Raw genomic sequence first — 27,874 nt, forward strand, 5'->3', positions numbered from 1 at the left:
CGACTGTGACCCAGTAGATTGCTGTGAGTTATACGAAATTTGTACAACCCAGGTAAGCATCAAAATTAACTTTGCTCGGCTGGTAACGAAGAAACACTCTAGATTTGTAATTTGCGGTCTGCGTGGTACAGTTTTGAGGGTTTAGTGAGCGTCGTTTATGCCTGTCAATTCCAATTATGTGAATTTTGTGTCGCTGCAATAGCTAATTATCAAAAGAAAATGGATCTTATTTATGCTGTTAATAGAAAAAATGTGAAATCTAGCCTTGGTACCGAGAGGTTCGTACGTCAATTTGAATCTCGCATTAATTTTTTGGTTATGTACGCTTTTCGTACACAAGATACACAACACTACTTGTTCACAACATTAAATTATTCTCGTTTTCGTGCATTCATTCATTTGTTTATTGTTTAATATTCACCCTGCAGATCAAATCCGTGGTTTGATAAATCCAAATATATTGTGAATCTGTTTTCTTGGATCATCCAAAAAAGTATCTAATATAATAGTAATTTTTCCCTGATGCTGTCAACTTTCATCGTAGGTTTTGCGATGGACACTCGTTGTGTTCATTATCCAGCCGTAATGTTGCTGCCTTTACAACCACCACTGAATTGGATGATTTCAATGGAAGAACCTGGGGATCTCATGTTTATATTTGCGACCTGAATATGCCATGGCATTCGCATAAGTTAGTTTCAATATTATCAACGATTGGTGCCATAATTAAATAATATTATTCCATAACAAGACATTTAAAATTTACCAATGGATTGGAAAATGATTGAATAGGATTTTTTTTAGTGCAATCACAATGTCAACAGGTTTCTCTAATATTCTAAAATTTGATGTGTCATAGAGTATTATCAAATAAAACCAACATCACTGCCCTAGAGTGGGATTTGCCAGGTGATAAATTGGTCATTGCCGATGAATCGGGAAGCATTCAGTTATGGACCTTTAAGGACCACATACTGAATGACTGGATGCTGATTGGGTCTGCGTGCTTTCCTGGAGAACATGTTCTCAGTGCCGCCTGGTTTCACAATGGCAAAAAGGTGAGTAATCAACCCCAGTAGAGGAACAAATTTTGTTTTCTGATTGTACCATTAAAGCTACATACTCAATGCTTATAACAAAAGTCTATGTTTCTTCATCAATGCCAAGATCGGGTTAGTCGCAGAAAAGAAAGACAGCATTTACTACAATGACAAATTCAACCACCTGAGATTCGCCCCTTCTGTAAGGCAGTTTGGTGGGCGCGCAGCCGAAGGAGTTTTAGTAGTGTCGACTACAGGGATGGTCGGAGCTGTAATGATATCAAAAGATTCCCCGAGCCAAGTTTGTTTTGCGACAGAAAGCCTCGGAAGTACGCGACACAGAATAACTGCCGTAGACATTTGTTACGGTAAAAGTAAGCATCTATCAAGTAGCAGCGAACAATTTCCTTCAACTGGACACTTTAATTTACTCTCTCCTCTTAACAGATGGACACTATCTAGTGGCGGTGAGCAGCGGCAGTGTTGCGCTACCAATTAGGTGCTACAGAGTATCCGTTAGAAAAAGTGATGAAAAATGTTACATCACTTCGCAGGCACTTCCAAGTTTTTTTCTGCATGACAGCGTCATCCAGGATAATATGTGTAAGCATTTTTATTTTAATCATAAGATATCATATATCGAATAGTTTATTTTTTCGATCACAAAGTTTGTTCTAATCTTTTCGTATTTCCTATTGTAGACACAAAAGTAACTCACTTGAAATTTGTGGTCCGAGAGGATGCTGATTCTTTAATTGTTGCTGCGAATGGAGACAATGGAGGGCTCGTCGAAGTCTGGGAGCTTAGGGAGAAATCTCAAACTGTGCATAAACTTTTTCAACCAAAAACCCTCGAGTCATTCAAAACTGTTGTGAGTACTCAGTTCTGTGTGTTGGATAAACTTTTTTGCCCAGTTCAAAGAGTTACCAGAGGTAATCGATAAAAATCGTCAACAGGTTTGGCAGAATCAGTCTCAGTACCAATGCAAATCTCCGGTTGTAGCTGTAACTACAACTAAACTGGCAATCGTTACGACGTTGCCACCACCCAGCTGTGTGATAATTGCGTTGGCAGATTCCTCCATACATTACCTCAACCGCGACTGTCTGAAAGAAATCGCTTTGGCATCTTTAAACATGCCTTGGCGACAGGATGAACCGAGCAATAAATTCCAAAGGCTTACACTCTCCATATCTCATATCGACATCTCATGGTTAGGTGGAATTCTTCTCGTTATTGATACCCAAGGCACCCTCTATCTTTACAGACTACTTTTAGATGGCGGTAAGGATGGAAAGAGAAATTATTACCATCTCCATGTGTAAAAACCAGAAAAAAATAATGTTTGACATCGTTACTTCAGGTCCTTCGATGACACTAGGTTATGCTTGTACAATGCTAGAGTATTGCCTCGTCACTGGACTCGATTGCTTGGATTTACTTCTCTGCTTAAGATCTTCGATGATTGAAACCCTGTGTGAACGCCTTGACTTATCGTACAACAGACAACTAGCCCCTATCCAACAATTCTACTATGTTCAGTTCCTCTGCATTAAAACTTGTCTCTTCAGGTTTGTGCTTAATATCTTGTAACAGACTGTTAGCTTAATATTTCCTTCTTTAAACTACATGAGATCGAAAACACTATTCAATAGTTTATTGGAATATTATTTGCTGCCTTCATTGCAGAATGCTATCAGCTGGTCAGTCCAAAGCAGCAGATCTGTCATCTTTGCTGATGATACATTCGGTAGCGACAGCATTTAAGTCTCTGCTAAGACCATCAGCGCTCATTTCTCATGACAAAGGGCCAGCCGAGAGTCTAGCAGCAGTTATTACAGAACCTATTACAGATGTCGATAAGGTACAAAAAAACTTCACATTTTACAAATCAATTATTTCTCTACACTGTCAAATCCACTGAATCCCATTTTTGTTCGTCAGGTGATGTTCCATTTGGATCCGAAGGAATTCACGGTGGAACCAATCACTCTACAATCGCTGCAGCAACTAATTCAATGGGTCGCCGACATGGCTCTAAATCTCCTTGCTCGATTACCAGAACAACGTACGCAGCTCAAGTCTGGCGGGGTTGGTATTGTAATAATTATTTTCTCACCAACGTTTGGCAAGTGTTTTCACGAGTTGATTACCATCGTTAAATCTTTTATTTCTATTTTTCAGTACGAACTTCTTAAGGACTACAAAGCGTTGAACACTCTTCGCGAGCTGCTCGTAATTATTCGGATATGGGGCTTACTACGTCCGTCATGTTTACCTGTTTTCCTTCGAAACACAGACAATCTGGATGCGTTGCCGCTGCTGTTCAGATTACTGTCTCGACTAGTTCAACTCAACGGAGAAAATCAGCAGCAGCAAATTGACGAAGGATTAATCGGTGGGTCTCAAATGTCTGATGCGATCTCTTTCATGAATAAATTTGTCATGTATTCCTTCAGACGAATGCTGTCACTTACCAAACCAGATAATGATACCACAACTACACCAAGCGAGCAGCATCACCGCCATAGCGACACCCATGCTATTTTGTCAGAATCTTCCTCTTCAGGTGAATTTTCAATTTAGTCTTTCCGATTAATTTTAATATTTTCAACCGACTAATTCCCATCCCTTAACTCCAGTTGGAATTCGGTGTCGAACCTGAGCTATTGGTGTTTGTACCAGAGTTGAATCCAATCGAAGGTTGCATGCACACAGGTCAAGTACTGGACAGCATTCGTCACTTATATCTAGGAAAGCAGCCTCTTCTGGTAAAACAATGCTCGAGGTACGTGATCCGTCCCAAAAAGAGGCAAGTCTCAGAACGAGTTATGTGTTCATCGATAATACAATTAGATCAAATTGTTTCCTAGGTGTGGGGGAAAAGCTCAAGTACAAAATATGATGAGAACTGCGGCTATTCGGGCTTGGGATCAAAGATGGGCACGGACCTGTAGATGCGGAGGACTGTGGCGAATTCGCCGAATGTCTCAGTAACAGGTAAAAAAGTTCTTGCTTTTTCCTAACAAAAAATTGTACCACTGATGAAATTTAGCAAATTATTTTTATTCAATCTGATGTAAATACTTGTGTAGAATGTATTAAAAACTATTTAATTGTGTTAGATTTTCACACCAAAAATTTGTTGGAGAATAATAGAACTTGCATAGTCAACGATACCATCTTTATTAAAATCAATTGGTGTTAATTTACATTTACAATTAATCCATGAGCCACACAGGGATGGCGAAGGTTCGGTGTTGCATAAAATATGATTCTTCATCCCACCTAAGGCGTTATGCGCTTGGGGTCGCGTGGGAACATTGACGTTTTTCGAATATTGTCCAAGCCAAGGTAGAGCATCACAACGCGTTCCATTCCAATACCGCCACCGGCGTGAGGCGGGCAACCGAATCTGAACGCATCTATGTAGGCTTTTATCTTCTCGATATCTACGAATCAATGAATTTTGTATTGAAACAAAAGACGGCTTTTGCAATTCTCTGTCCAAAAATGGAGGATATAAGGTTACCTATGTTGTGAACTTTCGCTCTTTCAATGAGAAAATCGGGATCATGAATACGTTGAGCACCTGAAAGAATTTCCTCACCGCGCATGAACATGTCATAAGAATTCGAAGTCCCCTAGAATACCAATGTGAATGTAAATCAAGGATCTTGAATATTGTTGATAATGTTTCACGTGTTGTGCAGATGTTTGCTTACGTTATTTCTCGGGTCTGGCATGGTGTAGAACGGCCTGACAGCGAGCGGATATTTATCGAGTATGTAAAAGTCCGTGTCATACTGTGAATTTAAAATAACATTTGTCGTCAGTTGTTATCAGAATAGTGTTTATCCGTTTTTCAAAATGCCTTTCTTACTTTCGCCTTGACGAGTTTGCCCAGTAATTTTTCATCCGGAGTCGATAAATCGTCTTCTGGACCGATCGTGACACCAGCCTCTGCTAGCAAACTTATTGCTTGATGAAATTCCAATCTGAGTGGAGGATCTAGAAAAGTGAATGGCTCCACAGGGAATTGTTCGCTGACGGCTTTAATCTCGGCGGCATATCTATAGAATTGAAAAAAACAAATAAAAATAATTTAGTAGTTGCATGACTTACTTTAATTATTTGAAAAACTGTTATCACGCAGAATAAGAACTCTTTCAAGTCTGTGTTACTGACTGGTCGCGAAGTCCTTTGAATATCTCGGTGAACATTTGGCCGATAGTTTCAACCACTTCATGATAATGGTATTTGAATGCCATTTCTAAATCTAATCCCACAAACTCCGTCAAATGTCTATGGGTGTTTGAATCCTCCGCTCGAAAAACTGTGGACACAAAGTAATGTTCATTTCCTTGCTACTTTTTTGTTGCATTGGTGATTGAAAAAAAAAATTTGTGAAATGCATAACTTCTTATTTAGTAAAAATGAATTCGTTACCAGCTCCGACGGTGAACACCTTGTCAAAGTCAGCGGCAATGGCCATCTGCTTGTAGAGCTGAGGTGACTGAGCCAAATATGCAGACCCTTTGAAGTACGAGACGGTGAAAACATTGGCTCCACCTTCGCTGGCAGCTGATATGATCTTTGGCGTATGAATTTCCACAAACCCCTAAAAGAATCACGTGAAACCTCACATTCAGAGAACGATTAATGACCTGCTGCGAAGTTTGCGGAAAAGTATATGTACCTTTTTAGTTAATACATCCCTGAATAGCTTGCAGACCCCAGCTTCGACTCTAAAGATCGCCTGATTAGCCGGGGTACGCAGATCGAGAATCCGGTTGTCCAGACGAGTGTCTTGGTTCACCTTTATGTTCAGCCCTTCAGATTCTTCTGCCTTGACAGACCTGGACGCATCTTCAATCAGAAGGGGTAGCTGAGCCTTGGCGGCACTGACAGTAAATATCTGCTTGATGTGGAGTTCTACATCTTTCTGAGTGCAGGACTCGATTTTAGCCACAGTCTTCACTGTTGCTTCGACATCGATTATAGACTCCTTGGTAATGCTGAAACGAGAAATTTGTGCAAAGAAATCAGTTGCGAGGATGTATTTTTCACATGAAACACTCGGTGCAAAGCTAAAATAATATGCTCGTGAAACTCTTAATTGTCTAAATATTGCATGCGCCAATTCCTATTCTATCCAAATTGTGATTAATCAGGCTTACTTTGATGCAAACTTGACCATTTGCTTACTGATTTCGTCATTTACAGCGACGAGTCCTTGAACTGTGTAGGACTGCTCTCTGAGTATTAGAAAACACTGTTTTCCTGCAGAAAGGTTCGAAAAACTACAATATATAGCGGTTCAGTGCGAAGTTGTACTGAAATATCTTTGCTTTTTAATTGAAAACCATAAATATCTACCCTTAGCTCTGCTTGTGTGTAATCGTCCTCTGAGCCAGATAATCTGACCAGCGATATTGGGATTCAGATCCTGGACATGAGTGAACTTTCTGTCCTTGTGTTTATCTACACTCTGAATCATCGCTGGCTGTCCATATTTTCCGACAGAGATATCTTCCTCGTTTGCAGCATCTTGCTGCACCGATTGCTGGTTGTAGCAAATAGCAGTATGAATTATTGCTTATCAGGTATAATACATGCGTGAAACATGCTCTAACTACAAGTACAATTTTCTTACTAGTTGTGCTTGCCGCTCAGCCTTGGCAGCTATCTTTTTTGCATCTTTCTGCTGCTTTTTGAGAGCCTTCTTTGACGCATCTTCTCTAAAATTTAATAACGTGTGAATTAGGATACTAGTGCCAGTACTTCTGCAAATGATTGAACTAATAATCCTTACCCTTCGCGAGCAGCTTCCTCTGGCTTGTTACCGCCCATTTTCCTATGATATGGAAAACTGTGTCTGGAAAAAAAATGTGAATACTCCGTTACTTCGATGGTGAAAATGTTGACAGACAAATGGATAATTCTGTGTGCAGATGTAAACACTGCATCAGAATAATTATACTTGTGGGAAGTGCGCATAAAATAGGGATTTCTCAATGAGTATAAAGTACCGCATGAGTCAAAGGCATATGCGAACCTCATGCAGTGTTCAGAAATCCCTATATGCACATGACACAAATTCTATTTTCTGTGCTACCTCTGTCAAATACGAGAATATAATATAGTCCTTATAAGCACTGGTGCATCGAATTTTAAGCATTAATGCTCATAAAAACTACAAAGTAGTAGAGTTGTTAAGGGAGGTAGCGCAGAAAATTATTTTTAATTACTTTGACGGTATGTTATCTACAAGTTTTACTAAGTGACTACTTCCTGCAAATTGCGTGACCAATTTTAGGTCTGACCAAACACGATATTGTCACAGATTATCAGTACACACGTCGTTCAGCAGGTTCACCGAACTTTCAGAAGCTAAAACAGCAGTGTATGTGAAAAATAGAGTGTCAACCGGTCATTAACGTTGCACGAGCAAATCACATCGAACTTTGGAACTAGATTATTTAAAAAGCACTGGCCGGCAACAGACTCTTCAACAATCTGTCTACTGAGATGCTGCAATAATTAATTTTATTTCAGAACACGACAAGTAGAGATGTAACTTCAAATTTATACAACGGTCTTTAGCGGTATGATATGCTAATCAGGGATCTTTTCGGGACGCTCAATTTACGACTTTATTTTACCTTACAGGTTTAATAGTGCTTTTCTTTCGTGATAGCAGCTTATCGCAAGTAAATATGTACGTACCAAGACTCCACTCAACGCGTGCACAGACACGGTGCTTACGACTGCGTACGACACGGTGTAAGAATAAGAGAGGAATAAGAGGTGGTCCGATCCCCATGTAAAGCTCTATGATTATTTTAATAAAGTCCTCGGGCTCCCCGCCAGGCGTCTCACGTGACGAAAAGCCAGAATCACGGTATTATAGACAGGTCTGGGAACTCCAAGCCCCTTCCTACATAATTCAGCGTGACCGTCTTGAAGCCTGTGTTTCTCAATTTGTGCACCAAAGACCGGAGCGCTGCAATCTCCGAGGCCGGTGTGTGCGTACTAAGTAGGCCTCTCCCTCACTAGCGCTAGCGGCGAAAATTCACAACATCGGCTTCATTTTCGAGCACGGTTTTACAGCCGGAGTGCCCAGGGGCCGGATTCTGAACATCAAGTGAGTTCGCGTTCGCTTTGTGGAAACGGAAATTTGGAGTGTGATGTCAATCTTTTCTTTCCTGAATAGTGTATGGCTCAGAAACTTGCGGTCTGTGCTATCTAGCGGCTAATGAATCGTTCTCCATTTGCTCGTGGTAATTGCCCACCCACTAGCACCTCGTGTATTTTCTATTATTTTTTTGCTTGTGGTGCCGGTTTATAACGTAACCTCGCGTTGAGCATGCAATATATAACAGACTACTTATCCGAAAAATAACTCTAAAATAAGAAGTATACAGTATACTCAACATCCAACCTTTTGAGAAGGAATAAGAGGTTATGTATGATTAATACAAACAAACGTCAGAACTAACATTTTTTTTTTTTTTTTTACAAGTTCTCTCAACTGAGAGATAAAAAAAGGAATACATAAGGTTTGGGTACTAGCCCATACAACCATTTTTACACTTATTATTACAGTTTGCTATTATTTCATATTATGATTAAATTACAATTATTTGAACATTTTATAGGTTATTTTAACATAAAATATATTATTATATTAGAAATTAATTCTTAAAGAGTCAATAAATTTAATTAAAGCATTAAAAATTATAGAGTTTTTAGAATTAACAATTTCTTCGACACTGTATGGTCCTAAGCCCAAAAAGATTTTTAAAGTCTTGATTAAAGTCTGTCTTTGATTACTAAAATTATCACAATTCCAAAAAATATGTTCTATTGATTCTTCGACTTGGCCACAGGAACAGTGAATCGTTGACAATATTAAATCTAAATAGATGTTTTCTAAGTGTTGTGTGTCCTGATCTTATTCTATTAATAATAACTATAGTTTTCCTGTTAGCTGAGATGTTAGTAAACCATGGTTTTCTTTGAAGAGAGTAAAAGTTATTGAAGTAATATCTTCCTTTTGTATTAGCAAGATCCAAGCACTATGTATTAAAGTTATTATACGTATGATCCTTCCATTTGCTTCTAAAGTCTCTTATTGGAATAGAGATTTGAGAATCAATGCCGTGTCGAATAGCATGTTTAGCTCACTGATATATGGTATACACATATATCAGTGGTTTAGCTAATGAATCAACTATTTCGTTGCTGATTATGCCACAATGAACAGGAATAACATCTATTTTTCTTTTCTTTCTTAGCTATCGCCCTCTATCAACAGCATATGCCACTTCGTAAAGACTGCGGCCAGAATGTAAACAATAATGGCGTCGTGTTATTTGTGCACAGCACCGCGCCGAAAACTACTAATGGTGGCGCCACCTGATGTCACTGAATTTTCGCGGTGTAAAATCTCAGTATATAGAGCTTAACCAACAACGGAGTTGTAATTATCCTATTTACGCTGCTGTTTTATCATGGGTGAAATGGATTCTAGTGGTATCTAAGGGCTGTGAATCGTTAAACAACCGGAATGCCATCGCAGTCGTTTGAGCGGCAGCCATCTTGACATTGAGAGTGTGTAAAACACGGTCTTACATACAGGTCTTGCAACGAACGTGGTGGGGGATGGTCAGTTACGTCCTAAACAAAAGTACAACTTATGGCCACAAGAGCGGTGCTACGAGTTATTCATAAGCTTATTATTATTATTTGGTGGAACCCTAACATATTTTTTTGATACTCATACACAGATAACCTTACGTTGTAATGTCACTCATAGGTATGTCGGTGAATAACTGACAGCGCTGCGTAGTGGCCAGTAGTGGCAAAAAAAAATTCGACAATAACGCGGCTACCTCCACCACTCAAATTTCAGTTCGTTGCAAGACCTGTATGTAAGACCGTGGTGTAAAAGGTGTGTCCACTGTGAACGGAATCAATTTTATAAAAAAAATTTTCGTTGCTTTAGATTTAACTGTGCTTTGCCGATGCTATTTCACCCACAAAATTCTTGAGTAAGGAATTATTTCGTGACGAAACATTCGAAAAGTATTCTCTCATCTCTGAGAATTAATCCGGCGAAATTCACTTGTACGTGTGCACACTCGGTTGTGTGAGAAAAATAAAAAACATGACTATCGTTGACTCTTACCATACAAAACGGTGTGAAAACTAATTACTCAAGTACGATAGGAACCTTCCGTAGCAACTTGACCTGCTCGTACCTCATCACCAGTCGAGTTTCGGTGGTAAGTATCCAATTACTTTTTCATGCAGAAATTGATGCTTATCCAGAGTCCGATGAAAACAATATACTGTACTATTGAAAAAAATCAAAATCACCTTCATCTGACCTTGGCGGGTTCACTTACGGAAAATCTGACACTGTTATCATCTTTCCCCCTTCGAACCTTACAACTTTTGTCTAAAACAGTTTCCACTCACACTTTTGGTTTTCGAGATATTTGACTGGATTGATTAAAATGAGACACCCTGTACAACTGATAAATAGAAAATAAAAAGAAATAAATAATTTATATTCACAAAACAATACAATAAATGAAAAATAATCACAACTATTTCCTGGGAGAGGAAGCTTGAAGAGTACTTTGGCACATACAGTTTCTGAAGAAGAACAAAAAGGTGATCTGAATACGACGAAAATTCTTGAGCGAACTGACGATTTCGACGAGGTGATGAATACAAAAAATTATATATCTCGGTGTCCCGGTCGTTGATGCATTGAAATAGAGCTTAAATTAAAGCTCTTCAAACCCACATTGTAAATAAAAGTTCTCGAATTTCACAGTTAATCGTGACAGGGGAGAAATATGTGATAATATTTTCGCCGTATAGGCCAAAGGCTTTTCTTCGCGGTAAAGGGACCCGGACGTGAAGTCAGCATATCAATTGTCAGCAAATCAACAATAAAATGGAGTTCTCTCCGCATGCAGCCGAGTTCTACAGTTCCTGATACATTTTAGTAATAGTTCTGTCGATTTGAGTAAAAAAAAGTGAATCGAAAAAATGATCTGCCAACTTCCCGTAGCAGATCAATTTACAGCAAATGAAAAATACAACGGAGTTCTCTTCGCATGCCACCGAGTTCTATAGTTCCTGATACATTTTAGTGACAGTTCTGGCGAAATTGCCCGAAAAAAGTAAATCGAAAAAATGGTCTGCCAACTTCCATAGCGATTATAATGTATTGCGCTCCGTAAAACCATGGTTAAGATGGAAGATTAGATAAAAATTAGAAGCGAAATGGCCACCGACAGGTGAATCATGAAAGCTAGTCAAAATCTCGGCTTTTCTCTAGAAACCAGAAGCTGCCAACGTACGGACTTGGAGTTAGGTGATTCCCATTTCCTATAAAGCAACTGATCGAGGAGAAACAAGGAGTCCCACTGCGCCCAGTAAATTTTCAAAGACTGACTCATAAAAGATACTTCTTCCCACTGAGGCCTGACTCCTGTGGATTTCCAATTCCGAACTAGGAGGAGATCTGAATCTTTCTCCTGGGCGATGATCCAGTCTTCTTTATTTTCAACGAGAGAAATTTGACGAGCGTTAAGCGAGGGATCTTGCTGTTTATTTAAACGAGAGCACTGTTTGCAATCGTCCCCGCACGGACGACGAGAAAGTGCATCAGCATTACCATGCAGAACTCCGGGACGGTGTTTAAGTTCGAAGTTATATTGACCTAACCTCTCCAACCATCGAGCTACTTGGCCTTCAGGTGATTTGAACGAAAAAAGCCAAGTTAAGGAAGCATTGTCTGTCCGAATCAAAAATTTCCTTCCATAAAGATAATGATGGAAATGGTAAATAGATTTTACCATCGCTAATAATTCCCTACGGGTAACACAATAATTGCGTTCCGGTTTAGACAAGACCAGACTGAAATAACTAATAACGCGCTCTTGGTTATCCTGAATTTGAGACAAAACCCCACCTATACCACAGAGAGAAGCGTCAGAATCTACGATGAATTGAGAATCGGTGATGGGATAAGCTAATATCGGCGACGAAGTTAATAATTTTTTAAGGAGAACATAGGCTCCTTCGCATTCGGAAGTCCAATCAAAAACAACTTTAATTCCTGTAAGAGCATGGAGGGGTCTCGCTGTAGAAGCAAAGCCCTCAACGAAACGTCTGGTAATAAGTACAAAGTCCTAAGAAACTTTGAACCTTTGCTTTTGAATCGGGACGAGGCCAATTCAAGACCTTTTCTATTTTAGGATAATCTGTCTTAACACCTTTCACTGAAATGACGTGTCTGAGAAAACTTACTTCCCTTTTGAATAAAAGACATTTTTTGGGAATCATTTTTAGACCAGCTTGGAATAAACGTATAAAAACCTGCTTAAGATTTTCCAATTCTTCATCAAAAGTCTTACCGAACACAATGATGTCATCGAGATAAACTAAACAAATCTTGCCAGTGAGACCTTGAAGGGCGAATTCCATCGCTCTTTCGAAGGTAGCTGGTGCATTACAAAGGCCAAAAGGCATAACTTTAAATTGCCAAAGTCCACCTAACCCTGTGACAAAAGCTGTTTTCGCGTTTTCTAACAGATTCATTTCGCCTTGCCAATAACCGCTCTGTAAATCAATCGTAGAGAACCAACGGGCACCAGATATTAAATCAAGGGTATCTCCTATCTGAGGAAGCGGATATGCATCTTTCTTGGTGACCTCGTTCAACTTCTTATAATCTATACAAAACCTCTTGGAACCATCTTTTTTATTGACTAAGACAATGGGAGAAGCCCACGGACTAGAAGACGGCTCAAAAACATCTGCTGTTCTCATATCTTCTACTAATTTTTCAACTTCTCTGCGACCGTTTGAAGGAAGCCGTCTAGCTGCCTGTTTAATCGGAGCGTTATTCTCTACATCTATCGAATGCTTAACTATGGTACATCTCCCGATGTCGGCAGAGTCTTTAGCGAAAGTCTCTTTAAAATCGTTAAAAAGGCAAACGAGACTGTTAGTCTGAGCGATATCTAAATCTTCAGAAGACCTAGTAAAGAGTTCCGTGCGATAAGAAGGAACGACTAAAGAGTCCGACACATGTTCTAAAACGCGCAAAGACGAGAGGGTTTCTGTTGAGAAGAGTTAATATACCTAGACGTTTCGAGGTTGATTTTACGGTAACCAGAACAGATAGTCGAATCCCCGGTAGAAATGACGCAGTTGTGAGCGGAAAGAAAATCTACGCATAAAATGCCTTCATCTTCTAGATCAGCTACTAGAACTTCATGTGGGGATTGAACACAATCCGCTACTGTTACCTGCACGACCATCTTACCTACGACAGGGGTAGTTGCTCCGGTAGCTGTGCGAATAGACACAGAAGGATTAATTGAAGCAAGAGACGAAATCATATCAGGACGAACAACGGAAATTTTGGCTCCGGTATCTATCACCCACAAACAACCTAGTCCGTTAACGGAACCTTTAGTATGTAGGCCGGTACGACGCAGGCCTCTTACCACGAACTGTGAAACAATAGGGCTAAGGAACTTGGAAGAAACCGATGATATCCGCCCTTTCGAAACATCGGTAGCTAGTTTTCCGAATTCTGAGGAACAGAAGGTTGCGCTGCCCAAACCTGATTAGAGGGTGCTCTCTTGGAGGCATTATTGCACCACGAACCTTCAGCAGTCTTCAACTGACGGTCGAGTTTGAAACAATTCTTCGCGTTATGTCCTCTTACGCCGCAAAACTGGCACTCTGAAACAGGCCGATTGGAGTTTGATCTATTGTAACGAGAGAAACCACTATTTTTCCTTCCTGGAAAAGAATCTGAGCTAGGCTGATTGACTGAAGGATGGGACGAAGAATTTTCCGAAGGTTCAGCTTGGTTTAATCGATGAAGTTGATGCGAACCTAAATCAGCCTCGTTTATGGCTTCTAATTCTAAGGCCTTAATAATTGCTTCATGTAAAGAAGTCGGAGCTGCGAGCCTCAGATGATACCGAAGCTCCGGATTCCGAATCGCATTAATGAATTTTGCCCGAGCTATCTAATCTCTAGCTTTTTCTGCACAATGGGTAAGGGAGTGTCAAGCGAGACGTTCTATATCATTTCCGAGAGAGGCTAAATCTTCTTTGGCCCTTGACGTCTATTTTCAAACTGAGTGAAATAAAGTTTGGAAAGATGTTCTTCGCCAAACCGAAGTTTAAGAGCCGCACAAATTATCTCGAAATTTTCAGAATCCGAATCTGAAAGCGATCCAGGAACTACCAAGGCCGGACCGGACAGAGGCTGTCAAATTAGCTGCTTTCTGGGACGGACTCCAACCATCAACTTTACTTATCACGTTGAGCTGACGTTCGTATAGACTCCAAGCAGACGAACCGTCATACGAACCGGGCTTCAAATTCGATTGTTTCGAGGGCAACTCTACAATACTCGCGGCAGATACAGAGACCTGATTGGGTCCGAACGAGCTCTGAGTCTGCGGAGAGAGAACATTGACAGTTCCGCGCGATTTTAAAAAGGCCAAGAACTCTGACTGAATATCCACGCTAGCATGAGACGACGCGACAGGAGGCTCAACTACTTCTGAAATATCACGCGATGGAACATCGTGGCATTGCGGAAAAGAGCTAACCTGAGCTTGTTGCGAGACATGAGCAGGTGGAAAATTTTTAGCAACAGGGGGAATTTCGCCTCCCCCATAAATGGCGTCAGACCTTCATTGATCCGGAATTGAATGAATGGAGGTCCTCCTTGCTGGGACCGGGACTGAAGGAAGAGAAGTCCTTCTACTTGGGGACGGAACTGGGCGTATTGGGAATTCCTGCGGCCGCTCCTGAAGCTTCTGCACACCTTGCAGGATCCCGATCAGCGCGTGGGATACGATTTCCTGTTGTTGACGTTGTTGCGAGAGGAGTTCGTGCAGAAGATTCTGCTGTTCTTGTTGCTGCAGTAGTTGCTATTGTTGTTGCTGTTGTTGGTGTTGTTGTTGGTATTGTTGGTGTTGTTGCTGCTGTATCTGTCGCATCAGTAAATCTTGATTTCCTTGGATGAGCTCTGCCAAGAGAGCTAGTTGGGGCTGGGGCTGAACCTCAGCTTCCAAATGAGGAGAAACGGGAACAAACACCGGTTCAAGGGAGCGTTGACACGACGAAACGCGTCCGGCAGCTCGTCGCTTCGCTCGTGATACTCTCGGAGATCTTTGCATTTTTTTTTTTGTGTTCTTTTTATCACTCAAAATCCACTCGAAACTCTGCCGAGACACAGAAGGATCCCACTTCTGACACCAGTGTTACAACGTGGAAAATTAAGAAAGGAAAAGGATTTATTTTGTGACGCAGTAACCTTATTCTTTTGAAAGACATAAGAGGTTTATAAACGTCTTTTATCTATGATGACTACTAGATCATTTAAAAGGGGGCAAAACGGGTGATTTCACCCTTTGTAACAATATGATATCTTCAGGTATGTTTTTACGGGAGTTCTGAGGAGTTCCAGGAAAGTTCTGGCGCGCCCGAGGCTTTTCAGGAATAGTTCTGTCAAAATGAATTTCTCAAACAATTTTTACAACACTCTTACAGCATCGCACTCAAAAAAACCGTGATATGCCAGCTCGAAGTATTTTTATAACGGGAGTTCTCATAAGCTCTCTCGAGCTGGCATATCACTGTTTTTTGGAGTGCGATGCTGTAAGAGCGTTATAAAAATTGTTTCACAGATCGATTTCGACAGAACTATTTCTGAGAAGCTTCGGGCGTGCCAGAACTTTCCTGGAACTTATGAGAACTCCCGTTAAAAAAATACTTCGAGCTGGCATATCACGGTTTTTTGGAGTGCGATGCTATAAGAGCGTTGTGAAAATTGTTTCAAAGATCGATTTCGATAGAACTATTTCTGAAAAACCTCGGGTGTGCCAGAACTTTCCTAGAACTCCTCAGAACTCCCGTAAAAAAATACCTGAAGATATCATATCATGGTTTTACGGAGCGCAATACATTATAATCGCTATGGAAGTTGGCAGATAACTTTTTCGATTTACGTTTTTCGCGCAATTTCGCCAGAACTATTACTAAAATGTATCAGGAACTATAGAACTCGGTTGCATGCGAAGAGAACTCCGTTGTATTTTTCATTTGCTGACAATTGATATGCTGACCTCACGTACATTAAAGGGACTGCGTTGGCTCACGCGTGCATTTTTGTTTTTTTTTAATACTAGGTGCGAGACTCTAGTCGAGTCTCTTGATATAGGTTAACACACCGGAATTTCTCCGTTGTTTAGTTCGATTCTTGGATTTGGATTCATGAGATTCACTTATTGAACATGCAAGAAAAAATGCGACAAAATACTGTAAGTGCTATTGTTATTCGTGCAGATATCTTCGCGTCAATATATTTTCTATGTAATTTGGTTTTTATTTGGTTACATATTTCGATTTACATGTTGTATTTACAACTTGCTCGTTCTTAATACATAATTACACCAGGTAGCCGTAAACTGCGATGCCACATAATCCTAATAATATTATTAATTGAGGAACTGATTGCACCGCGGCAGAACCGAACTGGAACAGCGTGAAACCTAGAACAGATTTGAAGCATGCGTTTTTGAATGAGAAAAATTTCTAACACCAGCATTATTCAAACATTGTGAATTCTAATTTTCAGTAATTACTCTTGTCGTTCGGGTCCCGAATTCCACATTGGCGATATCCAAGAGCCTTGCGTCTCTTTGTCGGAACGAAACCTGGTATCGCTAGACTTGGTGCCGCCAGTTTTCCAGTCGACATGAGCTTGCTGAAATCCAGGTCAAGTTGATTGGAAATCGGTCCTGAAGAAAAAATCCATTTAGTTGCGGTACAGCTTTTGCGAAAAACTTGACGCGAGAATCCTTTTACCCTTGAAGTGCATCAGAAATTGGATGCATCCTCCGCTGTGTAGGGTTTTAGTCTTCCTGCTGTCCACCGAAAGCATCCATTCCGGAATCCCCATAACTTCCCTTACATCCTCTATGAACTGCGCTCTGAGAGTATAAAAAAAATCATCGTTCGATACATGGCACTTAATTAAAACCCCAAATGGGAGCCAATTAGCCATTTTCGAATCACATATACTCACACAACGAATCTCGGCGGTTTCCTTATGTTGACGTACTTGATGATGTCGTTGTCGGGCTCGATATTCGCACAGGCGAATCTGTCGCTGCCGAAGTTTTTGTCCATTATTACGATTGACCTTCCCATCGCGGTTACGACGCCTTCTAGGGGGAAATTCGGGTCCGTGAAAACCTGACGGTCTAGGCCGATGTCGATGGGTCCTATCCTCGCCGAAATGTCTCCAACGTGGCAGCGCAGCGGTAAATCATGCCCGCACTCTTGTCTGTAGAGGTCTTCCTGTAATTGATTTAAAATCTCAAATTGAGACAACGATCTAGATTCGGTACGATAATTAGTTACAGTTCACTGACTTACATTCAACGGATCTGCGAGCTGCGTGAAGTAAGGATTCCATACGTAACCGCCAGCTACGCATCTCGTTGCTGGTACTTTGACAGTTGCATCGACGCCTACAGGGTTCACGAATATTGCCCAGTTGTGATTTCTTGTCTGAATTGAAGAATAAATATTAGCAATTGGCAAAAATTTCCTTGGGATGGTTGATGTGTTTGTGATCTTTATCGTGCAGGGTGATAGGTAGTAGACTCACCACGTTACGATCGTGTTTCCCAGGATGACGAAGATTAACTTCTATAATCGTTTCGCTTTTACTGTTATCTCTGTACACCAGCTGGCTCTGCAGAAATTAAAATTCAACATGATCATTGCCTGATAAGATGATTATTATTCGTTGTTCGATAATTCGATTTGGTTTGTCGAACATTGGTCATGTATAATGACGATTTAGAGGATGAATTCCTACCATTCTGATATATCCGTAGGCGAACCCCTGCGGATGATGGAATGAGGCGATAGCTCTCAATTCTCTGGCTTCGGAAGGCGAATATCCTCTTTCGATTGTGGAGCAGGCCCATCTGCAATTTGAGATCGAACAATGAAAGACACTCTGGCGTTGAGAGTTATAACTCTGAGAAATTATCTTTCCGTCGAGAACGTCTCCTTGTTTTTGAAAATTGTTATGATAATTACCTAAAGTTATTTTCCTTTTTGTGTATAACGATGCTTCGTCCCAAGATGCTATCGGGTCCGAATAGCGGAAGCAATGAATCGTTGTAGACAGCGTTGTACCTCTTTCGATTATCTAACGTGCCAAATTTTCCACTCAAATCGCCCATCTCGTACTGATCTGCAGTTCCTTCGGCAGGCGGAGGCAGTTGGCTGGCGTTAATTTTTAGAGGATTCCACTGACCGTACAGCGTAGTAGCTTCACAGGGAAATTCCAAGTCGATTTCCACCGGTGTCTGTCGAGAAAGAGAGTTTGGTTTCGGAAGATGAAGCTGGAGAAATTGCAATATCATAAACGAGTCAATTTCCTTTTCACTTTTACCATGTGAATGTGGTACTCGCTCATCTGGCCGGCCAGTCCTTCTAGGCTGACCTCAACGTCAGTTACATCGTATTCCGTTTGCTGTATAAATTCTAACTTTCCTTTCGCTGGTGTTACTTCATTGTTACCAAACCAGTCTTTGACTACAGCTTTTCGTCTGTAGACCGCGCTGATTCTAGTAATAGTACAAAAAGGACAAGTTCGATAGTGTACTTTGACTTACTAAGTACGGGAATGCAATTTTGAATACTCACATCGAACAAGCCAATCTTTCTCCCCGAGCAACAGGTCCGTGATCGTCGTAAATCACCAAACTCTTTCCCAGAATGCTCGGCGATCCCGTCAGAGGTAGCATTGGATCGGTAAATAATTTTCGAGTAAATTTTGGTCCGAACTTCTTTCGTCCAGCAATTTGAAGCGTATCGTGTCGCGACATGTCGCCCAGACGACAGAGCGTTACTTGGCTCCCTGAACACCATTCCGGATGGTCGGGGTCCCAATAAACCTAGAAGCGGTAAGGGAAATCGGTTAGCCTAACGAGTGTTCTTCTTTTACTTGTGTTTATGTAAGTAATCTTCACAGCAGTATTAAACCTCTTGTCTCAATTCAGTGTGTGAATTCAATAGTAATTGGAACGTACCTTGTGCGGATTGTAAGGACTGCCTGCGCTCAAACATCGCGCTGTCCAGTTGTAGTAATCTTTTCCCGGAGGATGTTCGTGCACCATCCATCTGTAAGATTTGTGAAATAACTGAATAATTTTCGGTTCATATTTCTCGTTGGAAGAAAAAAAATTGGAAAATTCAAAAATGAATCGTCACCTGTGACCGGCTGAATTGTTGAGCGAACTACCGTCCGCGTGTACCAAATTTTCAACTATTACCGTCGTGTCCATTAGAGAGTCGTGCTTCGGCTGTCGGAATATTATCCTCCCAACGATCGGATATCTAAATACAACTTCGGCGGTGAAAATTTGAACCTGTCCAGCGTTTTTGGGCAGGTGATGCATCAGGTTGCCGCATACCCACGGAAATACTCCGGTATTGTCCGTTTCGTTGTACCTATGCATTGATTCCTCAAACAGTTTAGTGAGTTCAAAAAACAAAAAACAGAGAAAAAAAATTCCAGTTTCTTTTTGTTTCTTATACTACTAATCAATTCACTCACTTGTGGAGGACCAGCGATCTGTGCACGACACTGTACATCCCAGACAGAGGTAGATATGTGTCCCAGTAGACTCCGCTCAATTCGGCGCTATTAGCGACAATGTTGTGGTAAGAGCCTTCTTTTCGTCCTTGAAGTTTACCAGAAATATCACCAACTGCATACTGATCTTGGGTTCCCAATCCTACGGTTTTGCAATTTTTAATTAAATATAGAACGTTTGGTTGAGTTTTGCTTGTATAAACACGTAGATAGTCAATAGTTCTTTTTGTAGCAAGTGCGCATAAAATATGCATTTCTTGACGAGTGCGCAAGGTGGCGACAGACGGGGAAAACCGGGAAAACCGGGAAAAATGAGAATAGTCAGGGAACTTCGTCTTTCGGGAAACGTCAGGAAATTATGATGGACCATAGGAACAAACGTACTTTTCTTACAAATCGTTTTCAAACTTGAGTTACGCTTCGTAAATTTAGTCAAGCTACCTTACGGAAATGGTATTGTTCAATACTTAATTATTTGTGTGAAACGAAGTAGTACTATTTGTTTTTGAGATCCAAATTTATATATTCATGGTGCACAACTTCTGGAGCTTTCGGTCATAAAAGTTGTGTAATCGTAATCTTCGTGGGGAAATGTCAGGGAATTTCCCATGAACGAAATTGTCGCCACCCTGATGCGAAACTCCTACGGGACAAGAATTTCCTATCTGCGCACATGCCACAAATCATATTTTCGGTGTTGCCTCCTGTCGAAACGGAGAATGTTATGTAGATTTTATAAGCACTTGTGCTCGTAAAAACTACGAAGTAGTCGAGTTGTTGACGGAGGTAGCGCAGAAAGTATATTTTTAGGTTTTTACCTGCCGGTGGTGTGTTGGCGTTGTGAATTTTCAACGGGTCGAACACGCTGTCCGTTGACAGACAGGGGTTTTCACCTCTGACAAGATTTCCGACCGGCTGTTGCGGTAAGTTGTGTATTTTGTATGAGGCTATCTTAGTTGCGTATCTCAGCCTCGTTGCTAGATCGTTAACCGGTGACAAGGATACGTTCACCCATGTCGGATTGAAAGGAGATTCCTGGACTAACGTCACCTGACCTTTGATACCGTTCGAGTTTATCAAGGCTCTAAAAAATTTGATTGTTGCAGAACATAAGGATATCACAAAACACGACATAAAGATGTGGGAATAATTGCGGCGTAATCATAGGAATGGGCACAACTCACTTGGCGGTGATTTGTCTGCGATGTCTGATCTTGGCACACGCCAAAAACGAATCGTCGTGTGTCGGGTGAAATATCACGACGTACAGGAGTCGGTGAGGCCCCAGTAAATCGGTAGGCAATAGAGCCAGCTCGGGGTCTCGATAAGCAGTTTTCAATTTCTTCTGGTAATCCGTGGCCACCTTAACTTTTCCCAAACGGGAATCAACGTCTCCGATAGATTTTCCAGGTTCAGAATTTTTCGGGTCAAACACAGTCTGCAGAATATTACAGTTGTCGACTCCGTTATCTATATCATTGAACGTAACGGGAAGAAAGACATTAGAATTGAAAATTTGGCGGATCGATTTGATCGACGTTATTATACCTATAGCCGCTAATTTGAAGTACGACTCAAATTTACCTTTCTCAGAATCGAATATGTCGGTGACGTATATCTTCCATTGATGTTCGGTGAAGTCTTGAGGCACGGTTTTGTGCTTGGAAACGTGATGAAGGTCCGTGTAAATTATCGTATCGGTCGAATTGTCCCCGGGATGACCGCCCAGCCATCTGAACCATATGCTGCCGGCGACTGGCCCGAGGAAACGAGCTTCGGCCAATTTTTCTTCGTTTCTATCCGATACCTGTAAACGAAGAAATTTCATCGTCGTTCAATAGTTCATATCCTTCGCCCTCGAATCAGGCCTAACTTATACTTACCGTTATGGAAGCGCAAATCACTCTCGAGCTTAATATGTCTTGCAAAAGTAAACCCTTGCCCCATAGACCCTTTATCCCGGTCAAACTCAGCTCTGGTACTTCTATCACCGCCGTCTCGTTTCCCGGCATATCCAGCGGTCCGAGGATCTCCGTCAGGTCGACGACCCTGGAGGATGATGTCGATATTCGAAAAGAGAAGCAATTAGAACTCGCGGGAATTCACGATTTGTTTATCGCAAGTTTCGTTCCGATGCTCTGTTTGTACTATCCTATGTCAATTTTGCGTTATATCATGGTGTGTATTTTTTTTTTCTCTTTACGTTTCTCCCATGTGTCGTGGATCGCATCTTCCATCGACCAGCGTGTAATCCACCGGGAATCTTGTCACAGACCAGAGCCATTGTTGATCCGGGTATTGGAGGGTTGTTTGAAGGGCCAGACGTATTCTAACCGCGTTTTTAGCCGCTGGTTCGAACCGGATCTCACCGTGAAGACCTCCCGACGATACGTAGGCTGCCAATCTCAAACCATTCACTGTTGTCGCTGTGAAGTATTTTAAGAAAAATCAAATAAAGGGGTCGAGAAAATCATTTTCCTCTTTTTTATAACTCGATAATTTATTGTAATTACCGTTAGAATATAGCGTAATTGGCTTTGATTGATTTGCTTCGACTATAGTCTACGAGATTTCAATTCACTTTGACAAAATTTATTGTCCTGAAGTGATTTTCCGTGGGTCTATGTGAGCCATTCCACATTAACTCGGTAAACGGTTGACCATTACATTTTTTAATTGCATCAAGGATTTTTCTAATATTGGTATAACCGTGAAAATCTTCAAATAATGTGTTAAAATTTTTTCAATCACACCTTATGCATTTTTAAACCCATTTCAAAGATACTCGAATTGATTGTTATGAACTAAGGCAAAATATCCGGTCATCGCCATAAAATATGTTCACGTAAGGTTCAGAGTGGAAGGACGTTCGTTTCAATTTTTTTTCATTCCTGTTTATTTTTCTAATCGTTTTTTCTATTTTCATACTTGTTCAAAATCTATGGTGAAATTTTGAAAAAAATTGTAAGTGCATTATAACATAAATAGCAAAAAAGCGTCTTGTTACTTTAAACCTTGCGTGAAAATGTTTCACCTATTTGAAAATCGGAATGTTTTGTTTCTTGGTTAATAAAAGTTAATTTAAGTGTCTTTGAGATGGACTTAAATATTTATATTATAGGGTAAACGCGGGTGATTGAAAAAATTTGAAATAATGTTTGCAAGGTTTTTAATAATCCCATTATCACGTGAAAAATCCTTCGTAAAATTAATATGATAGAAAACAAAGAGTAAGGATAGACGACCTGATAACGAGATATTGGGGTGATCAATTAATTGGTGAACCTCCTTTTAACTGTCAAAGAAGACATAGAGGAAATATTGACCTAGTTTATAATAAACAGACCGTCTACCCTCACGGAAAAAACCCCAACTTATAGATGATGCTAAATTCCTATAGAAAAAGAAATTGTGGATATGAATTTAAACCCAAATTGAGGTTTTTTTTCCATGAGGGTGTGTATTACGATAAAACTAACAATAAGACGATATACTTTGATCGTTATGTTGATAGCGTGCCTTCAGATAAAAAGTTGATACCGTTCTGTGACGAAATCAATTTGACACAATCATCGAAGTAGTTAATAGTGTGAAATATGTGGGACTACCAAGAGAATCTGACACGCTATTTCAATAATCTGAGAGATAATCTTTAAAAAAATCTGTCAGTGATTTGAGTCAAGGCTTTCTTTGGGTCGGTTTTGAGTCATGTAATATCAATCTGTGGAGGAACTTACGAGAAATTTATAATACCACTTGAGATTCTAAACGAAAGAATCATCAAAACTATATGAACGAAACCAACACATACGGAAAGGGTCCTGATATATACAAGGTTCTAGTTATCTTCAATATCAGGCAGGCTTATTACTTGAGCGCCATGAAATATATAGATAATCGCCGAAAGGCTAATTAAATTCAAAACACATAACAAAGATGCGTGAAAGAGTTATGAGTTTATGATTGGAGTGCCTATTGTTAAGACTACGTTAGGTAGAACCAACATTGAGTTTCTGGGTCCTACAATTTTCAATAAAATGAAAATCATATTCAGACATGTCTTCCACATAGAGGTACATCTACTGCCTGTATGTACCCTTGGTACATGATTGGTTACAATAAGGGGGAATAAACATCTTTGACATCATAGTTCGGAGATAATAACGGTTACTATACTTGTGAGATTGACATCTGGCTCAATATAAAAAAAATTTAATTTGATTTTATACTTTTGGTGTGCAATTGTAAATTTGTTAATTTATTTTAACTTATGTTACCATGAAATTTTATCTTATTTACAGTGTTACGAAAACATGTTTCATACCTGTTTGTATAAAAAAAATGCCTACTGAGTTGGCGTCGAATGCCTGATGTATTTTGAAATAAGCGCTGACACATTGCGGTGACTTCAATGATTATACAAGACATGTCGCCTGCCTGCGTAAAACAGATTCTGATTCACAATTATACATCCATAGACAGAAATTGTAAAAGGCAAAACTTTCCTTTAACATTATTGAATAACTTTATTAATTTGAGCCTACAATGTTTCATAAACTTGTATTTGTCACGTCGATTTTCACTTATTTCTAGTCCCTATTTACACGCGACTTTCTATCGAACTGGATACTTATCACTGTACTGCACACATTCACACATTATTCTTATAAGGTCAAAAAGACCGCGCGAGTTGCAGGATGCGTTTCGTATGTTATAGAAAGTACATGAAAATACGTAATAAAATTCCGTGTAATATAATGAAACTCACCGTGAATGATTAAAACGATGAACCACCACATTATCATTCAACAACGAGAATCGAACGATGGACGCGGATTAAACTTTCCCATTACATGTGTAAAGAACAATCTCAAAGTTTTCCGAAATATTCTTATTATTGTCCACGAGTACACAATTGTTGATCTCTAGATGTTCTCTTTGCTTCCAAAGGCCAACAACGATTTCAAGATTATACTACAGCCTGTATCCGCATTCGTTAACTGTGTATAATAAATCCACGCGGTGAATAGAACGTTGCACTTTCGCCTCGAAGTGATCGCTGGGTACCAGCTCTTGACTTTCAGTCCCCTCCCCCATCCCCCCGTTATGGTGGGGGGCGATGACGTGGGTATCTAGGACCTCGACTCATGGTGCTTCGCCTTGGTATTTATTATACATTGCAATCGAAATCTCAGCCACTTTTTGTACGTTGGGAGTTTATTGTTCAGGGTGATCGATGCACCTTTTCCAAAACATGGATGTCGATCGAATCTTCAACGAAAATTCTGATAAACTGGTACAAATTGGCGAATTTCAGATGATTTTAAGAGAATTTAAATACTGATCAAATTTTTACGACTCTTAAAAGATTTGCGACAATTCAATCGGTGCGATAGATTATATGTATAGGTTGAGATTAAGATTGAACGTTTTAAAAATTTTTTCTTTTAACCAACGAATTTTCTTGTCACGATCACTTTGTTTGTACGCGTCTTTATACAATCGATCAATTCATCGTTCGTCCATGTTGATATCTAAGTTTTAGGATTTTTTACTCTTGAGGAAAAGAAAACAAAAAAGTTTGTGGGGAATTTCTGGATTTTCAATGCCGTCATGCAGTACACGCGTCATCGCCATGCTGCATCACTTTGATCACTTTGTAGCTATTCGTATGCAACTTGTGACGCATTCGTGATCACCCGGTTGCGGTTGAATGGGCGATCTAATTCGATTGATATATGACCGGTGGAAATTATTTATACAACTTGAGTGACACCGTTGACGGTAAGTAAAACGAGAGATAAAACGTAGCAACGGTTCCCTGATTCATATTTAATTGTAATCGGGAGTACAAAATACCTTTTTGCTTACTCTTCCTCTTATATTACCATTATTTTTTTTTCTGTATATTAAATATTCAGTCGTACTTCGATTGTAAATATGTATGTCTCATCGGGGAGAACGCAGTATATAAATTATACAAATAGATTCAATTGGTTTGAAATCAATTCAATTATACACTTATACATATGTATATCGGAGAAGCTGAGATTATATTCAAATCAATCAATACGCTGTGTATAAAGGCCTGTTCGAATTGGAAAAGTACTAATCGTTGTACTTATAACATTGATTTTCTCTCGTTATTTCAAAGAAGAATTGAAATTCAATGGGAAAAAAGAATTAACCCTCTCATGTATAGTGGTATACTTACCACCTCCTTATCCTCACTATTTCTTGTTTTCTACCCATCCAATTATTATGAAAATGGGTATGCGAGGGTTTTTGAGGTCGCTGATCACCAATTCACGATCAGATTTCCGAAATTTAAGATTTACGCGGACAAAAATTCGAAAAAAGCCTTAGTATTAGCTAAAAATGAATGTATCTGGGTCTTCGAGGTCGCTGATCACGATTTTATCATTATATTTCTGAACTCGAAAGTACAACCCAAACTGGCGTTGAAAAATTTAAATATCGTTGGATTTAACCGAAGCACCGTGGACCTCTTGCAAGTAGACTATCAGACCGGAATACAAACGAATTTCGTCGATTATTATATATTTTGTTGAGAGACCTCGCCTGTGTACAAGGTTAAAGTGGTTCGATGGAATAATCTTTTGTTTCCGAGAAAAACAGCCGAGAAATCTTACGATTCTTCAGTCGCCGAGCGCAGTCTAGTGCGTAAATTATTGATTCACTTTCATTTGCTTTGCAAAATAATTACAAAATATTCATTATTCCTGACTCAACCATAATGTTAACTTTTTTGACCCGAAAAGCGGGACGACAGTAACATATTATACCCTAGAGATCATATTGCACTTTATTTATTTCCCTTACTTTATTCCTTTGTTACATAATGTACTATTTTCACGCTTACAAATAGTTGATGACGAATTTTGGGATCACCAACCTCAAAATATCTGGTACATGTATTATTAGCTAATTCTAAGGCTTTTTTCGAACTTCCGCTCACCTTATTGGATCCGTCATTTTGAATCGAGTTCAGATTCGAAATCAGTGACCCGAAAAGCCCATATATGCAATATTTCAAGTGAATCGCATGTAAGGAAAATTGTATGCACGAAAGGGATAAATTAAATTTTTACTTTCTACTTTCATTCTTTCTCTCTTAATTTGTCACATTCTCCAAGAAAGTGGTTGCATGTTCCTTTAGATAGTATAGGTATAAGATGAGATATACGAGGGTCGAAGGGCAGACCGAGTTGGTCGCCTGTAAAATGCTTGCCACGTAGATTTGATTCCCCGCCCACTCTTTTCCATGTTGCTGCTGCTGCAGGTTTTTCCCGCCAGCTCGAGGAAATGAAATTTTTACTTTAACAATTTCAAATCGGAAGCAAAACCGTGCGACGTTCTCTTCTGAATATTTAGCGCCGCACGGATTCCATGTAATGTAATGTCTTGGACTCTCAAACTTCGCTGCATTTTGGTGATGCCTATAGTACGTACATTCAGTCTTTTCAAAATGTAATATTAATAATAAAAATAATTATAACAATACCTGTTTCTTGATCGCTGGATATGAAAGAAAGAAACAAAAGTAATATCGACAAAAAGTTTTAATATTTCCCTTCGAATTATTCAGATTTATAAGGGTATCGGTGAAATTCTGATGAGAGTTATGTAGGCATATAAAAAGTTCGCTGCGGCCCAGGCTGTACGAAGCTCGAAATGTGATAATCTCTGTGTGTGTGTGTGTGTGTGCGCGCGCGCTTTTTGTATACTTGTATATATACAGTATGTACGAAGTGTATATAATGTAAGGTGCAATAACGAGTATATAATTTGAACTTATAATTGTGTTAACTGTATATAATAATTTACGGACGGGGCGAAAGAGGAACTCGAGCGTTACGAGTGAATTAAATTCGGTAGAAAATGATTCGAAGATTCAAATTTTCCGTGGGTAGGACGCGAAAATTGAATCTCGTTACAGGGGGAAATAATGTATAGGTATGTATTATACATGTACGTATATAATGTACCGTCTACCTGTGATAAACCGGTAGTTGAAGTATAAGAATATGAACTAGATTTTTTGCTTCATGCCAAATATCGATGGGTCCCAATAA

General features: G+C 39.8%; 4 protein-coding genes across 11 annotated transcripts in view; 1 reads left to right on the top strand and 3 right to left on the bottom strand.

Moving 5' to 3' along the window:
• The first annotated feature begins 89 nt into the window (after positions 1–89).
• On the top strand, positions 90–6,159 carry LOC124180327 (mediator of RNA polymerase II transcription subunit 16). Of its 4 annotated transcripts, none has more exons than XM_046565737.1 (15): positions 90–278; positions 545–691; positions 860–1,058; positions 1,168–1,414; positions 1,488–1,643; positions 1,742–1,911; positions 1,997–2,324; positions 2,404–2,611; positions 2,730–2,904; positions 2,985–3,140; positions 3,225–3,438; positions 3,500–3,609; positions 3,683–3,828; positions 3,914–4,040; positions 5,493–6,159. In XM_046565737.1, exons 1-14 carry the CDS (start codon positions 220–222, stop codon positions 4,035–4,037), a joined length of 2,439 nt encoding a protein of 812 aa, XP_046421693.1. In that variant the 5' UTR covers positions 90–219; the 3' UTR covers positions 4,038–4,040; positions 5,493–6,159. The 4 variants fall into 4 exon arrangements, with proteins under 4 accessions (XP_046421693.1, XP_046421692.1, XP_046421694.1 ...); XM_046565736.1 differs by lacking the exon at positions 5,493–6,159 and adding an exon at positions 4,282–5,361; XM_046565738.1 differs by lacking the exon at positions 5,493–6,159 and adding an exon at positions 4,282–5,361 and having other exon boundaries at positions 92–278; positions 2,985–3,131.
• On the bottom strand, positions 4,208–7,890 carry LOC124180336 (aspartate--tRNA ligase, cytoplasmic). 3 transcript variants are annotated; one of them, XM_046565763.1, is made up of 12 exons: positions 7,770–7,890; positions 6,856–6,918; positions 6,697–6,781; positions 6,420–6,606; positions 6,221–6,323; positions 5,740–6,058; positions 5,490–5,661; positions 5,229–5,376; positions 4,924–5,113; positions 4,766–4,846; positions 4,573–4,684; positions 4,208–4,492 (listed from the first exon to the last, which is right to left on the bottom strand). In XM_046565763.1, the coding sequence occupies exons 2-12, from the start codon at positions 6,891–6,893 to the stop codon at positions 4,329–4,331; spliced, it is 1,599 nt and encodes a 532-aa protein (XP_046421719.1). In that variant the 5' UTR covers positions 6,894–6,918; positions 7,770–7,890; the 3' UTR covers positions 4,208–4,328. The 3 variants fall into 3 exon arrangements, with proteins under 3 accessions (XP_046421719.1, XP_046421718.1, XP_046421721.1); XM_046565762.1 differs by having other exon boundaries at positions 7,706–7,862; XM_046565765.1 differs by lacking the exon at positions 7,770–7,890 and adding an exon at positions 7,292–7,311.
• An 8,578-nt stretch (positions 7,891–16,468) lies between these two features.
• LOC124180316 lies at positions 16,469–24,852 on the bottom strand. 3 transcript variants are annotated; one of them, XM_046565705.1, is made up of 19 exons: positions 24,547–24,846; positions 21,982–22,204; positions 21,662–21,827; positions 21,363–21,585; positions 20,963–21,248; positions 20,597–20,862; positions 19,740–19,920; positions 19,394–19,633; positions 19,213–19,303; positions 18,827–19,077; positions 18,573–18,747; positions 18,215–18,486; positions 17,988–18,099; positions 17,775–17,861; positions 17,540–17,674; positions 17,187–17,461; positions 16,967–17,091; positions 16,744–16,899; positions 16,469–16,650 (listed from the first exon to the last, which is right to left on the bottom strand). In XM_046565705.1, exons 1-19 carry the CDS (start codon positions 24,581–24,583, stop codon positions 16,547–16,549), a joined length of 3,405 nt encoding a protein of 1,134 aa, XP_046421661.1. In that variant the 5' UTR covers positions 24,584–24,846; the 3' UTR covers positions 16,469–16,546. The 3 variants fall into 3 exon arrangements, with proteins under 3 accessions (XP_046421661.1, XP_046421662.1, XP_046421664.1); XM_046565706.1 differs by lacking the exon at positions 16,469–16,650 and having other exon boundaries at positions 16,758–16,899; positions 16,967–17,047; positions 24,547–24,851; XM_046565708.1 differs by lacking the exons at positions 16,469–16,650; positions 16,744–16,899 and having other exon boundaries at positions 16,967–17,047; positions 24,547–24,852.
• Positions 22,136–27,874, bottom strand: part of LOC124180343 (octopamine receptor beta-1R-like) — a 59,139-nt gene continuing 53,400 nt past the window's right edge. Inside the window, exon 5 of the transcript XR_006870240.1 lies at positions 22,136–22,204. The gene's annotated coding sequence lies outside the window, so the exon portion shown is untranslated. The remainder of the gene's footprint in view (positions 22,205–27,874) is intronic.

Source organism: Neodiprion fabricii, chromosome 4 (genome assembly GCF_021155785.1).
Source record: "Neodiprion fabricii isolate iyNeoFabr1 chromosome 4, iyNeoFabr1.1, whole genome shotgun sequence".
NCBI lineage: Eukaryota > Metazoa > Arthropoda > Insecta > Hymenoptera > Diprionidae > Neodiprion > Neodiprion fabricii.